Genomic DNA, 14,169 nt, shown 5'->3' on the forward strand with positions numbered 1-14,169 from the left:
ACAAAGTTCAGGCCAGGTGGAGAGAATGAACTCTACAATAAAACATAAATTAGCCATAACAACTGATGCAACAGGCCGGAAATGGCCAGATGTGCTGCCTTTAGTGCTGCATGCATCTAGAACAACTCTCTTGTCCCCCCATGAGGTATTGATGGGGCGGCCCATGTCAGTGGGGTTGAGGTTGCCTCTCACCGAATCCTAAGCAGCACTGCTGTGGACGGATGAGTAGATTTCTGACTATGTTGTACAGTTGTCGGTGGTCTTGAGGCATCACCATCTCCAGCTGAAGGAAGCTCTGCCCCATCCTTCCTCAAAACAATCACACCCTTTTAAACCTGGAGACATGGTGAAAAAAATAAAAGATGTTTCTCTTAGTTCTAGGTGGACTGGACCCCACGTTGTGCTCCTGATTACCCGAATATCACTAAAGGTGCAGGGACGTCCCGAGTGGCTGCACGGAACACAATGCAGGGCTGCACCAACAACGCCTGAGGCAGAGGTACCTATAACAGATGAGCACCGGCCACCCGTGGAGCAGCGTGAAACACCGGACAACGGGGAGACAGACCAGACCTTTCCTAGCAACAACACTGAGGGTGCATCATCAAGTGTTCCAGGAACGGTGACACCAACTGATGCTGTTGAGTGAAGCACACAACGCTGTGTATAAAAAGGTGATGGTCTGCACCTTCCAAAAATAGGCTGAAGAGGACAACGCAGGGCAGGTCCAGGAAACCGCCCGGCAAAAGATGACTACGGACCAGAAGGAGAAGCAGATGACAGCGCACCACAAGAACTTTCATTATTGACACTTACAGAAAGTACCCTGGGACTGATACAGAAAGACACTGCCTACCAATATTTTTAAATCCTGAAAGTGATATTTACCACGGTCAAGAAAATGCATTACATTGTGCTAACACTATTTTTGAGTACCTTAATTATGTGTGTGCTATCTGTATTGCAATAACCTGCTGACCATCCCCTCATTGCAGTGAGAAAGTCGGCTAGGCTTTAGGTCTTCACAATTGCTGGATTTGTAGAGAATTATCCAGACACCCCAGCGACCCAAATGGCCTATATGAAACACCTGTGCCTATACAAAATTATGCACAAGGAATAGGATGCCTCATATCCAACGTAACCTGGGATTGTGGAGAAGGAAGGATTGGATGGTACCCACGTTGTACCATACTGCCAAATATTCAAGCCCAATACCAAGTGTCACCTACAGTAGAATACAAAGACAAGGAAAAAGCTTTTCCTGTATGTTTAAAGCATCATGTTTCAGGATGTAACCCAGCTTCCCGATACTTAGGACATTTAAAAAGTAGCCAGTGTCCTAACATATTAGAATTTGATAATACCACAGGTAATTGGAACATAAAAGACAGACAGTTAGTAATTAGGATCTGGACAGCTAATGTACGAGGAAAACAGGTAAACTACACTTTGCATTACTGGGACATCACTGTAGATGGAGAGACTATTAATAACACCTGATGGTCTTCTATATGATCCATTTATTGAGCAAAAGAATAAGCATGCTAGGGCACCAAATGTGATTTCTAAAATATTAGAATATCCCTTATGGTCAGCTTTCTGCTCATACACGGCACCATGGGCAAATGTTACTCTTATAAATTCTTCATGGATTGATTACAAATGGTGTGATCCATTCCAAAACACTTTTCCTGAAGAGGTGGGCCTTCCTCTCAGTAAATATCACACATTGGACACACAGTTACAGGGCGGAATGTATTTTATTTGTGGCACTAAAGCACACAAGATGCTTTCCCGGAACTGGGAAGGCATGTGTGCTATTTCTTACCTTACACCAAACATTTCAGTCGTGCCTTACATTGCAGTCCATGAGCCACTAAATTTGGGGAGTTTTGCTCATAGATATAAAAGAGATATACATGCACCTATTCTGGAAGCTAGACAAGGTCTATTCTTTGAACTAATGCGTATACTTATTCCTGGATATGGGGTATATGATTTAGAATTGGCCCTTGTTAATATGTCTGCTGAGCTAGCTGTAGCATTCAATGCCACAAGAGATGCACTTCAACAGTTGCAGATGGAAATTAATTCAGTAGCTGCCATGACTATCCCTCCTGACACTACAATGAGGATTGCGTGTTTTATTAAATTCCTCTTGCTGTTATTTTTTAAACAAAAGTGGAAACATAGCAAGGGATGTTGCACAATTTAAGAATGCAGCTCAAATATTCAGTGGAGCAGAGAAAAATACAGATTCTGATGATTTCTCCTGGCTATGGTCATGGCTACGAACAGGATGGTTAAAGCACTTAGTTCTAGCACTAATGGGTATCTTTTTAACCATAGCGATATTTTTGTGTTGTCTTCAGTGTTGTTGCTCCATGGGACAGCAATTGTGTAGTAAAACCATCCATTCAATTTCTGCAGTTAAAACTCTAACTCCTACAGAGCAGGAGCTAGCTTGCAGATATCTCCAAATACAACATGATGTAGAGAAAGCATACAAAGAAACATTTGAATTAATGGCTATAGATATATATTATAAATGCATTGTGTACTAGTATATAATTTTATCTATGTCGGAAATGAATACATCTTAGATGTGTCTACGCCAATATATGCATGTTATTTAAACACTGTGTAATGCCATTCAAAGATATGTACTTTATAGATACTTTATATTACTACTATATATAGCGCCAGGACACCTACTTGGTAATCGTGCGCTATACAAATCACAATAACATAACATATATATATATATATATATATATATATATATATTTTCATATTTATCTTACAATAGTATTTGATACTGCTATCAAAAAAGAGGGATATTGTGTGGAAAAATATATATCTATATGTTTGCATAAGCCAAATAAGTGAATCAATCCCAAATTCTCCCCCACACTATCTCAGACCCACTGAGCTAACTATGTCTGTCTCTGACCAAACTGCTTGCCCTGTGCACCTAAAATCACCCCTCCTTTACACATCTATTCCAGCCTGACCCAAGGACCGTTATTGTCCTCTCTGACACGTCCTGCGTTAACAGCTGTCAAAAGCCACTGATTCTTGCAGGTTTCGCTTAAACTTGCTTTCTGTTCCCTTGTGTCCTTATTTTGATCTATGCCTTGTGCTTGCATGACAATTCTATTTGTATATATAACTGTATTTGGCCTTGTCCAAGTGTAAGGATTTTACTGATGACAGCACTTTCTGCCCTATATATGCTCCCCTGAATGTCTATCTGGGGCAGAAGAAGCATGTTCCAAGACGTGACACTGGGATGTGCGTCTGCCTTCTGCCTTAGCATGCCAATAAAAGAAGAAAGGTGCAAATACATTTCCTGTGTTTTGTGGCTGCTGGTGTCTGTGTTTGCTTTGCATCACTTTGAGGAGGGTTGGAAGATTTATTACCCAACATTGTAGATTAAATTTAAAAGCTCATGTATTGTCCACAGCGCCTGCTGTGAGAAAGGATATTCCCATCTCATTACCTGCCGTTTTTATTTCCAGTTTACATAATATGTCTTGCAGCTTATTAGGATATTTCTCCAGGATGCACAATGAATTGTGCAAGGTTGTTTGGGCATGAGGTTTTATGATTATGTTCACTTATCTAACATGATGTTACTAAGACTCATGCCCTTAAATGAGTGGCGATACTCTTGCACTGACACACGCTCACACAGCTTACCTTGCCAAATGCCATCCAGGTCAATAATCGTAGAGATAATGTTTTTATTACACCCCGGCATCTGCACTCCTCCATTTGGAAAGAAATCAAGATGGCCGACTAAATGGCTCATACCTAAACCTGAAATACCAGAAGCAGCGGTTAACAAAGAACTGAAGCGCACAGTGTTTATATCCAGATCTTCACTCCATGTTGTGCCATAACGTACCTAGATTGGGAATCATGGGGCCCGCGTCAGTGTGGATGACATCAACAAGAGCGGCATCTGAGGGATCCAGCCTGACCTCTATGGGCGTGCCTTGGAAATAGGGCTCAGCTGGGTCCAAGCCTGAATGAAACAGAAGCTGTTTGAAACACATAGGTGGCACCAATTCCTGAAAACCCTCAAGTACGAATACTGACACTCAATGCCCTTCACAATCGTGGTTTACCATCACCACAAAATCCAATAAATCGCTGTCTGAATCATTTACCAGACCCTTTAATTCTCGAGCACCTTTCGAGTTCTCTTCTCCTTTCATTGGTTATCACGTCTACATCACTCCAACAACAATCACACTGCCTGCAGCCACCTACAAAGTCCACCACTCTGCTGCCCAATCATACATATTTTCCCTATCGCCCCACTCTTACGTAGTTCGTGTAGTACACTTCAAGTAATACTTCTGTTGGTTATCACAGCTCACACTCCTGGCATGGGCGCAAATAAGATTATTACATCAAGCACTTCTGCCAAGTGCCATACATCAAGTGTTGATGTAGCACAAATAGAACGGATGCCCGCATCACCGCATGTACTTTGATCAGTCATGCTTATCACTTTCAGATGACAGCACAGTCCGTGCTGTTTTGCAAGTAACACGGTGGATAAGGGCGCCAAGCCGCCAACTGATGCTGATAACGATCTCCCTGGAGCTTTTTTCTTGGGTCATACTGCTGCCTTCACATTGCTGCCTGGAGGTTTATCTCTGTCGCGGGTGCTGCTCCCAGTATGGCCAGCAGGGTGCCTGTTGGGTCACGTTGCCTTTAAGGTTTCTTTCGCAGGCTTGGGCCCGCAGTATAGTGAGTCACTGACACCCAAGCACATTACAACGAGCATAGCTCATTTTATGTAAGAATAACAGTTTATTTCCCGTCCTGCTTTGCAATGCTGGTATAATAAAGTGCCTGTTTTGCTAATTACGACCCGCTCCTTAGTGAAGCCTGTGGTCAGGCTCAGCAGTGGGAGGGGCGTGCATTTTTATTTATTTATTTATATTTAGTGCATTTTTATAAAGCGTGGACATTACCCGAAGGTGTCAGAGCGCTGTACAATAGAGCTAGTTACGTTACAAGAGAAAAGTGGTACAAAATAGAACATTACAATGTAAAACAGGAGACTAAAAATGACGGGTACACAAACACAAAATCCAACCCAGCACGCAGGGGTGAGGAATGTACAGGAAAAAATACAAATTTACAATGAAGAGCGAACTTCCAAGAGGGGCCTGAGAATGAAAGTATTAGTTCTGAAAATGTCTTTGGAAGAGAAGAGATTTGAGATCAGCTTTGAAGATCCGGGTGGAGGAGGTGGCACGGAGCAATGGGTGGAGTGAGTTCCAGATTCTCACCGCATTGCCTGAGAAGGATTGCGCCATCGATCTTTCCCTTTTGAAGACGGGGGGCTCAAGCAGAAGCTTTTCCGCATTGCGAGAGGGTCGAGAGCCTCCGGACAATTTCAATTTATTTGCCAGGTAACGAGGGGAGGACGTGTGCAAGGCTTTGTGTGTGCATGCGTGTATGTGCATATGGTGCACGAGTAACACATGCGGTGTGTCAATCCTTTGCTGTGTCTTCCTGCTACGACGAATGTCTGGTCCTTTGCACTATTGGGCCACAGACAGAACAATCGGTTTGTACCTCATGACCACTGGTATCTCAGTTTCCTATCTGGACAACAGAAGTAGCTCCCTATTCATCTCCTGAGTTCCCATGGAGTGTGTAAGTTCCTGCAGTATATTGATATGTGCATGTCAATGAATATGTCTTCCCCTGACAGGGTTACTAACGCGTGGAGAAAGGAAGTCTTTTGGTTCCATTAGGGAGATGTATTATAAAGTGTAAGTGGGGAGCAGCAATTACCATAGGGTGTCAGGCTTTATGTATGGGGACATCACAGAGCGTCTCACATACATGCCCACATTTCAGAACAGGAAAGTGGCAGATTCTGAAAAAGAAATGGGGGGTAATATATTTCCCCTAGTTACTTCTATTACAGCAGATGCAAATCAGGCGAGAGACAGCAATCGGGAGCCTCCCACCTGAATCGAGTCTATTCTTCCCGCATCAGTGATCACACTCACAGTACCTGAGCTGAAACCACGTTAATGCTTTTTAGGTCGAGGACCGCCGGTCTGCCGAAGGCAGAACCGTAAGTCGGAGATTTAATGACTTGGAGAAGAGGGGCTTGAACCCGCCCCTCTTCTCCCCTGTTCTCCATTGGCTGGCCTCTTGAATGCTGGCCAGCCATTGGAGAAGAGGTCCGTCACTCCGAACAGGCCCCGTCCTTTTCGGATTCGGGGGCGTGTTTTTTTCAAGAAGTCTAATTATCTCCTCCAGCCAACGGCAGGAGGAGAACACGCCCCTGAATCCGAAAGCTCCGCTGCCTTTCTCCGAGGCATTTCTGCTTCGCCTCGGAGAAAGGCAGTGGTGTGCTTGTTTTCACAGCGCCGCGAAGCTACCAAATGGGCCAAACGCGCTGGCGGCTTCTCGCCGCATGGAGCCCAGAGCGCGCGAGTGTTTATTTCAACTACCCGGGAGGTTGCCACGATCAGAGATAAGGTGCGTGTGGGGGTGGGTGGGTATAGCAAAGGGGCGTTAAAATGAGGTACTGAAGTCCCCTGCTCGGTTTATATTTTTGTAGGTATGGTGAGGTTTACACAATGCCCGGATGAGAAGTGAGCGCATTGTCGTATGTGTAAAGTCTGTCCCCGCACTTCAAGACGGGAGGGGTTGCTGTCCACACCCAGCCCGAGAAACACTGGACCGACCAGAGTATATCAGCTCGTAGCGCACAGAGGCGGTTTGTTCAGCCCGAAGCGCTAGAGAAGTAAAGCCACTCTTTTGCCGGCACTCTTTCTTTAATGTTTGTTTTCTTTTAACTGGGAACCCAAAACTGCATGGTTTGTTTTCTTCAATAAAATCCAAACGAAAACGACTGGGAATCGTTGCCTTCTCTGCCCACTTCCGCCATATTATTTGTTAGAAGGCATTAACACTTCATATCTGCACTGTAAGAAGGAAAAAGGTTTGAAGAGTGAACCTGCAACGAAAATATATGCCGTGGTGTTCGTTTGTTGTGTTGTTTGGGGGAGGGGGGATTTTTAGTGGATAGAAGGGATGTAAACGTTTTCACATCAAAGCAGTATGTGCCACACTCCCTGGCGAACATTTCACCGGATATATCACCACTTTATATACGTGAAGGCATATGAGGTACGAACTACTATGGAAACATTTCCAGTTGTTTTTGAAACTGGCAATTTGTTCTATATGTAACAACGGGACTGTCACCTCACCATGCATCACCTTCCTCCTGCGCGTCGCTTGCCGAGATCCCCCCCAAACAACAATACTTAATTTGTTTTCTTTAAATAGCGCCTCTCTGATAAATACGAGCGTGGCATTATTGCCTTACCGCTGCGCCATGTTTTTTTTTAGTCATCATATTTTGGGAACAAAATAATTAGTTTAAAAACAGAAAGTGGAGGACTCTTATTTTTTATGTTCGGATGCCACCTGTCACCTTCAATGGTGTGAGTGAAAAAAGACTGTCTGCTGAAGACCTGTTTCTCTCATGGATGTTCGGCAATCAAAGACACATTTTATCCTGTTTGCGGCTGACGGTGCTGGTATAATTTTATGATCTGCATTTGCATTTACACCCTCGTTGTTTCGGTGTTTTGTACTGCACACAGTGTGCTTGCACATGGCTCTCTGCGCTCTGCCTTCACCAGCGTAAACCGCTCTGGCCACGTGGACCGCGCTATATAAAATCCAAAATAAATAAGCCACGGAGAGCAGTGCTTAGTTGTGGGGGAGGGGGTGTTTCCTATAGGACAGGTTCTGAGAACACACTAACAAGGTCTCTTACGCACACGAACAAGAGCTACACCAGATGCTAATATCATTTGCACCCCTTTTCACACTTGCTCCTACGAGGGCAAGGTGTAAAAAACACACACCAGTGAACCCGCTTAGAAATCGAGTCGTTTTCTGTAAGAATATAGATTTGTGTTAAATGAACAATATTTGGGAGGTAAGGTTATGTGACTGGGCATTTAGTTTGGGGTAAATATAGACAGACCCAGGTGTTGAGAGCGCATGAAATCCTTTTTTTGGTTTGGTGTAAACATATTGTGGGGAAAAGTACACTGAAAAAGTCGTGTCAAAAATGCAGTATACTGAAAAATTAGAAAAATAAAAAAGGTGCTGCTACAGCAAAATCGAAAAATATTGTGGCTTACAAGGCAAAGGTTAGCTTACTAGGAGCAAGGGGGCTTCCTGCTAAAGTAGAGAGGAGATTTAAAGTGAGGTGGGAAGGTGGCGGGAGACTAGAGGATGTGGCATGAGGGTCAGAGCTGCCGACTTTGGAGCTGAGGAATTCGAGTCTCAGTGCAAGCTCACTATCCTGTGATTCTGGGCAAATCACTTAATCTCCCCGTGCCGACCAAAAATCAATGCATCCTTATGTAATGTGTCTGGTGCTCATGTGAAGGCTCGAACACCTTCAGGCCGAGTTGTGATATATAAACCCGCAACAAAAGGATTTCGATTTTTCAGGGAGTGGTAGCTTTAAGGAGTAGTTAGGAGCTTTTATTCTTTGGGAAAGGCAGCTTTGAGGGGTGGTAGGGGTAGGGGTAGTAAGGGTTTGTTAAGTTCAATGCGCTGAGATCCAATGAGTTTTAGCTGGATGTTTATGTGTAGCGCAGAACAGATCCTACCTTTGTATGCCAGGCAGGTCGCAGGCAGTCAGCCCCCCCTTACATTCTGGATTCGGAATTCCTCATGAAAGCAAAGCACCCATGGCATACCGGAAAATAAACACCATACCAGCTAACAAGAGAAAGCGAAAGTGAGGTTTACACAGTATGCCCGCATGAGAAGGGAGCGCATTGTTGTATGTAAAGTCTGTCCCCGCACTTCAAGACGGGAGGGGTCGCTGTCCACACCCAGCCCGAGAAACACTGGACCGACCAGAGTATATCAGCTCGTAGCGCACAGAGGCGGTTTGTTCAGCCCGAAGCGCTAGAGAAGTAAAGCCACTCTTTTGCCGGCACTCTTTCTTTAATGTTTGTTTTCTTTTAACTGGGAACCCAAAACTGCATGGTTTGTTTTCTTCAATAAAAACCTAACGAAAACGACTGGGAATCGTTGCCTTCGCTGCCCACTTCCGCCATATTATTTGTTAGAAGGCATTAACCCTTCATATCTGCACTGTAAGAAGGAAAAAGGGTTGAAGAGCCGAACCTGCAACGAAAATATATGCCGTGGTGTTCGTTTGTTGTGTTGTTTGGGGGAGGGGGGATTCTTAGTGGATAGAAGGGATGTAAACGTTTTCGCATCAAAGCAGTATGTGCCACACTCCCTGGCGAACATTTCACCGGATATATCACCACTTTATATACGTGAAGGCATATGAGGTACGAACTACTATGGAAACATTTCCAGTTGTTTTTGAAACTGGCAGTTTGTTCTATATGTAACGACGGGACTGTCACCTCACCATGAATCACCTTCCTCCTGCGCGTCGTTTGCCGAGATCCCTCCAAAACAACAATACTTTGTTTTCTTTAAATAGCGCCTCTCTGAAAGTTTGACATTTCTCAGCGTCATAAATACGAGTGTGGCATTATTGCCTTACCGCTGCGCCATGTTTTTTTTTTAGTCATCAGATTTTTTGGGAACAAAATAATTAGTTTAAAAACAGAAAGTGGAGGACTCTTATTTTTAATGTTGGGGTGCCACCTGTCACCTTCAATGGTGTGAGTGAAAAAAGACTGTCTGCTGAAGACCTGTTTCTCTCAAGGATGTTCGGCAATCAAAGATACATTTTGTCCTGTTTGCGGCTCACCGAGCGAGGCAACTGACGGTGCAGGTATAATTTTATGATCTGCATTTGCATTTACACCCTCGTTGTTTCTGTGTTTTGTACTGCACACAGTGTGCTTGCACGTGGCTCTCTGCGCTCTGCCTTCGCCAGCGTAAACCGCTCTGGCCACGTGGCCCGCGCTATATAAAATCCAAAATAAATAAGCCACGGAGAGCAGTGCTTGGGTGTGGGGGAGGGGATGTTTCCTATAGGACAGGTTCTGAGAACACACTAACAAGGTCTCTTAGGCACACGAACAAGAGCTGCACCATATTCTAATAACATTTGCACCCCTTTTCACACTTGCTCCTACGAGGGCAATGTGTAACAAGCATTTACAATGCAATGGTCTCGGCATTGGTAAAGTTAGAGCTATTGGCATTGCTCATGACATTATTTTTGTTTATGTTTTTGTTTTTAAAACATTTAAAGAAACGGCATTGTCATGAGCAATGCCAATAACAATGCCGAGACCGTTGCATTGTAAATGCTTGTTCTGGGATGTACAGGGAAAATATTCAGCTAGCTGTTCTGTGTCACTAAAAATGTCACACGCATGATACTGAAATGTCACACATACAATATCTGCATCTATATCAATGTCACACATAGGGAACCGGAAAACTTGGCAGCCATGTACTTCCTGTTCCGATGATGCCCCAAATGGGAGACACAGGGTGATTATGAATAGGTCATCCCGTTTTCTGTTTTGGTGGTTAACTACAGACGGAAACCAGTTGACTTTCTTTCTGCATATTTATAAGACGGTAAAACTACTGAAGAAAGTTAAAACAAGAAAGCCCCATTTCTGTGTGGCAGGAAACAGATATTAGCTAAATGAATTACAACCTTTGCACCACGATCACGCCGTTTCACATGCTGCTATTAGTCAGCTGACGAGGGCATTTAAAAAAAAATGTAAGCATTCCTTCTGTGTTGGTCTGTGTTTTTAACTGAAGGGGAGTGTTGTCATTGCGGGGATCAGTGGAGTTGGGAATTGAATCTGTACAGTTTTGCACTGCACTTTACAGCGATTGTACAACTAGAGATGGTAGGCGTTCTAGTTGTTTTCGTGGGCTATCCTCCATAAATGAAGAGCGTAACCCTTTCAAACAAAATAAGGTGACTTAAACCTCGAAACAACCGTGACCGCTGCAGGTGCGCCCTAAATTTTCTTGCCTCCATGCAATTGACCTCAATGTGCCGGAATTGCTATGTAAAGCTTGCTCTTTACACCCCCAACTCCACCCTAAAAATACCAGCCCTGAGAAAGAGCAGGTAGGGTGGCGTTTGTTCTTGATTAACTGTAGATCCTTAGCAGGTCATAAATTGTACCTATTTCCACTCATCAAGGACAATCAGCCGGATGTATAATTCCTTACAGAAACTTGGTTGCTTGAGGGTTCCCCACCTGATATAGTTCAAGCTTTGCCCGCAAGCTACCTTATTTGTAGGAGGATCGTAAAGATAAAGGGAGATTAAGGGGGGGGGGGGGTCGCTATAGTCTATAGAGCAACTACTCCTCTCACTGTCCCTCATTGTGATTGATTTTGCCCAGCCCAACCTTCTCCTTCTCTGGAGTTTTACCCCAGTCCATCTGCCCACTTCTTCCAGGCACGCCCCGACATGGTTGAAAATTCATCAGTGAACAAAGACAACTACACCCTATTGGGAGATTTTAACACTCATCTTGATGACACCAAGCGTTGTGCCTCTAAGAACTTACTTCAAGACCTTTCCTCTTTACAGCTCACACAAATGGTAATGGACCTAACCCATGAGAAAGGGTATACTCTCGATCTTATTTTTAGTAATATATTAAATCTGCAGGTATATGAACCTCTGCCAGTAACTTGGTCAGATCTTTATCCAATACCTATCATCTTGTGTTCCTCCCTGCCAAACACCAAGCCCTCCACCATAGGCCATGCAGCAGGACCACTGCTGGTCTAAATGAAACTTTTAGGAAAGGAAAGCTGCTCTCAGCAAGTCTAGGATTGAACTAGGCAACCACACTCCCATGGCCACCTTTAGATTCTCTGATTGGATCAATAATTCTCTGAACCAGGTCATCCCGCTGACATGGTACCAATGTGTTCAACTAGGCAGAAAATCCGCATGGTCCAATTCCCACTTGCTGTCTCTAAAGAGGGAATGTAAACGATTGGAGAGAAAATGGAGCTAGTCTTATGATGAGTTGAGTGTTCAAGAATATCGGAATGCAACCAGGAACTATCATTCCGAAATCAGAACCTCTCAAGCCTCCTACTATACTGCCAACATTTATAAGACTTCCAACTCACCTAAAGAAATTTTTAATTTCTAAAATCCCTTACTGAGCCCAGAACAGACAGCTCTTTATGAGAATCGTCAGTGCACGCAGTAACGATCTGTCCAACTTCTTCCTAAAAAAGATTACAGACATCCCTTCATCCTTTCCCGATAGGGAGAAGGTGTTGTGGAAATCTGAAATAATTTCTGTTAGCATAAGCTGAAGCCATCTTGGTTGTGGCATCCATTTTGTTGGCTTTGTAATTCTCCCATCCTCTGCTGCTCGTCTTTTTCCCTGCCTGTGCTGTCTATTTTAGTTGACTTCCTGACTCAGCTAAAAGCAATGTGCATGCTAAGAGTTTGTAGCTGCCAGAACACCTGGTCTCAGACTCAACTGTCAATCATTTACTGCTGCCATAAGCACTCCTGCTCCCACTCCCACTTTGCTGACTAAGTGATATCCCATCTGCCCATGTTTGTCGGTAACTATTCCTGTGTAGGCCTGTATCTTCTAATTGTATCCACATGCTTACCAGTGCAGAAAAAGCTGTCTATAAGGCCTGTGTTCTGTGACTTCAATGTACTACCTCAGGCAGCACTTGAGAGTGCTGTGTGGACGTAGTCCCACTCATGAGTGAATAATAAACTTTTTATTTGAATTCTAGCTTCAGTGCCAATCTCTATTTTGTTGGTCTATGGACCCGTTGACAGAGAAGGGTGACTCCTGCACCTGTGTGCACATTAAAAAGCACATTTCCACAGTGTTAGACCCTTTGTCAAGGAGGAAATCCTGAAGGAGCCCTGAACAAGGCCTGTCCACCTTCCTTGCCACCATGACAAGCCATCTTTCAGTACTATCTAGCATGGTTAAGTCAGGCTCACCATTGGAACCCGGCACCCCTCCACATTTTGGAACAAGGGCCTGAGAACATCTTTCCAGCACTACAGGACTTATTTTAACTTGTCTTTAACCAGTGGGATGGTTCCCCCTCAATGAAAACTTGCAGTGGTGAAGCCACTGCTAAAAACGTCCAGATTGGACCCATTAAGTCTGGGTAACTAAAGGCCTATCTCCTTGCTGCCGGAAGTGTCTAAACTTTTGGGAGAAGCATGTAAACCAATATATTCCTTCCTTTTTGGAATTAAACAAAATTCGCCATCCTACCCAAATGGGGTTCAGACCACAACACAGTACTGAAACTGCACATTCAGCGGTGGTGGAGGAACTCAGACTGCTCCTGGACCAACGAGGCTCTGCAGCAGTCATTCTTTTGGATCTGAGTGCCGCTTTTGACACTGTAGACCATGCAGTACTCACCCAGAGAATTGCAGACGTGGGTATAAAAGATAGAGCGCTAACATATCTAATGTCTTTTCTCATTGGGAAGCCTTTCCAAGGGCTTGATCAGACATGCTACTCAGACATTTTACCTCTGAAATGTAGGGTGCCCCTTTCAAACTTTAAATGCGTCCCCTTGCTAAGATCGTATGTGCCTTTGGTTTGTCAAAAGTCAGACGACACCAAAATTGTAATGTCTGTCTCTCCAGAACATTGTTCAAACTCTCAACAACTTGCACCCTGTTTAAAGGAAGTGGCCAACTGAATGGAAAGGTGTTGCCTCAAACGTAACTGGGACAAGACCAAAATAATGCTGCTGGATAATAACACTGATAATCAGGCACTGATACCCTGGCCGGACTGTCTAGGGACTTCACCCAGCCCTTTAAGTCCCATAAGGAGCCTGGGTGTATGGCTAGACGACACTCTCACCATGGAATCTCAAGACCAAGAACTTCTCAGCGAGCTGCTATTGCATTCATAGAATGTTTAGGGAAAGTGCTAGATCTACTTCCTTTCCAGAAGGCTCATTATAAAGGCTGTGATAATCTCATGTCTAGACTACGGGAGTTCTCTGTCTTTTGAATCCCCTCGCTACGTAATAAAAAAGCTACAGTTCATACAAAATGCAGCAGCTCTCCTTCTTTTAGACATCTCCAGGCATCAATCAGTAAAAAGGGCACTGGTAGACCTTCTCTGGCTCCGAAAGAATAGCGGTTGCAAT

The 14,169-nt window shown here is 44.1% G+C and overlaps 1 protein-coding gene across 1 annotated transcript in view; it reads right to left on the reverse strand.

Annotated features, from left to right (window-relative positions):
• Nucleotides 1-14,169, reverse strand: part of LOC146866948 (pancreatic triacylglycerol lipase-like) — a 187,753-nt gene that overhangs the window by 57,931 nt on the left and 115,653 nt on the right. The window contains exons 7-8 of the mRNA XM_085603272.1: nt 3,914-4,033; nt 3,706-3,825 (exon numbers count right to left, since the gene is read on the reverse strand). Coding sequence (XP_085459398.1) covers nt 3,706-3,825; nt 3,914-4,033 — 240 coding nt within the window. The remainder of the gene's footprint in view (nt 1-3,705; nt 3,826-3,913; nt 4,034-14,169) is intronic.

Source organism: Triturus cristatus, chromosome 1_2 (genome assembly GCF_964204655.1).
Source record: "Triturus cristatus chromosome 1_2, aTriCri1.1, whole genome shotgun sequence".
Taxonomy (NCBI): Eukaryota; Metazoa; Chordata; class Amphibia; order Caudata; family Salamandridae; genus Triturus; species Triturus cristatus.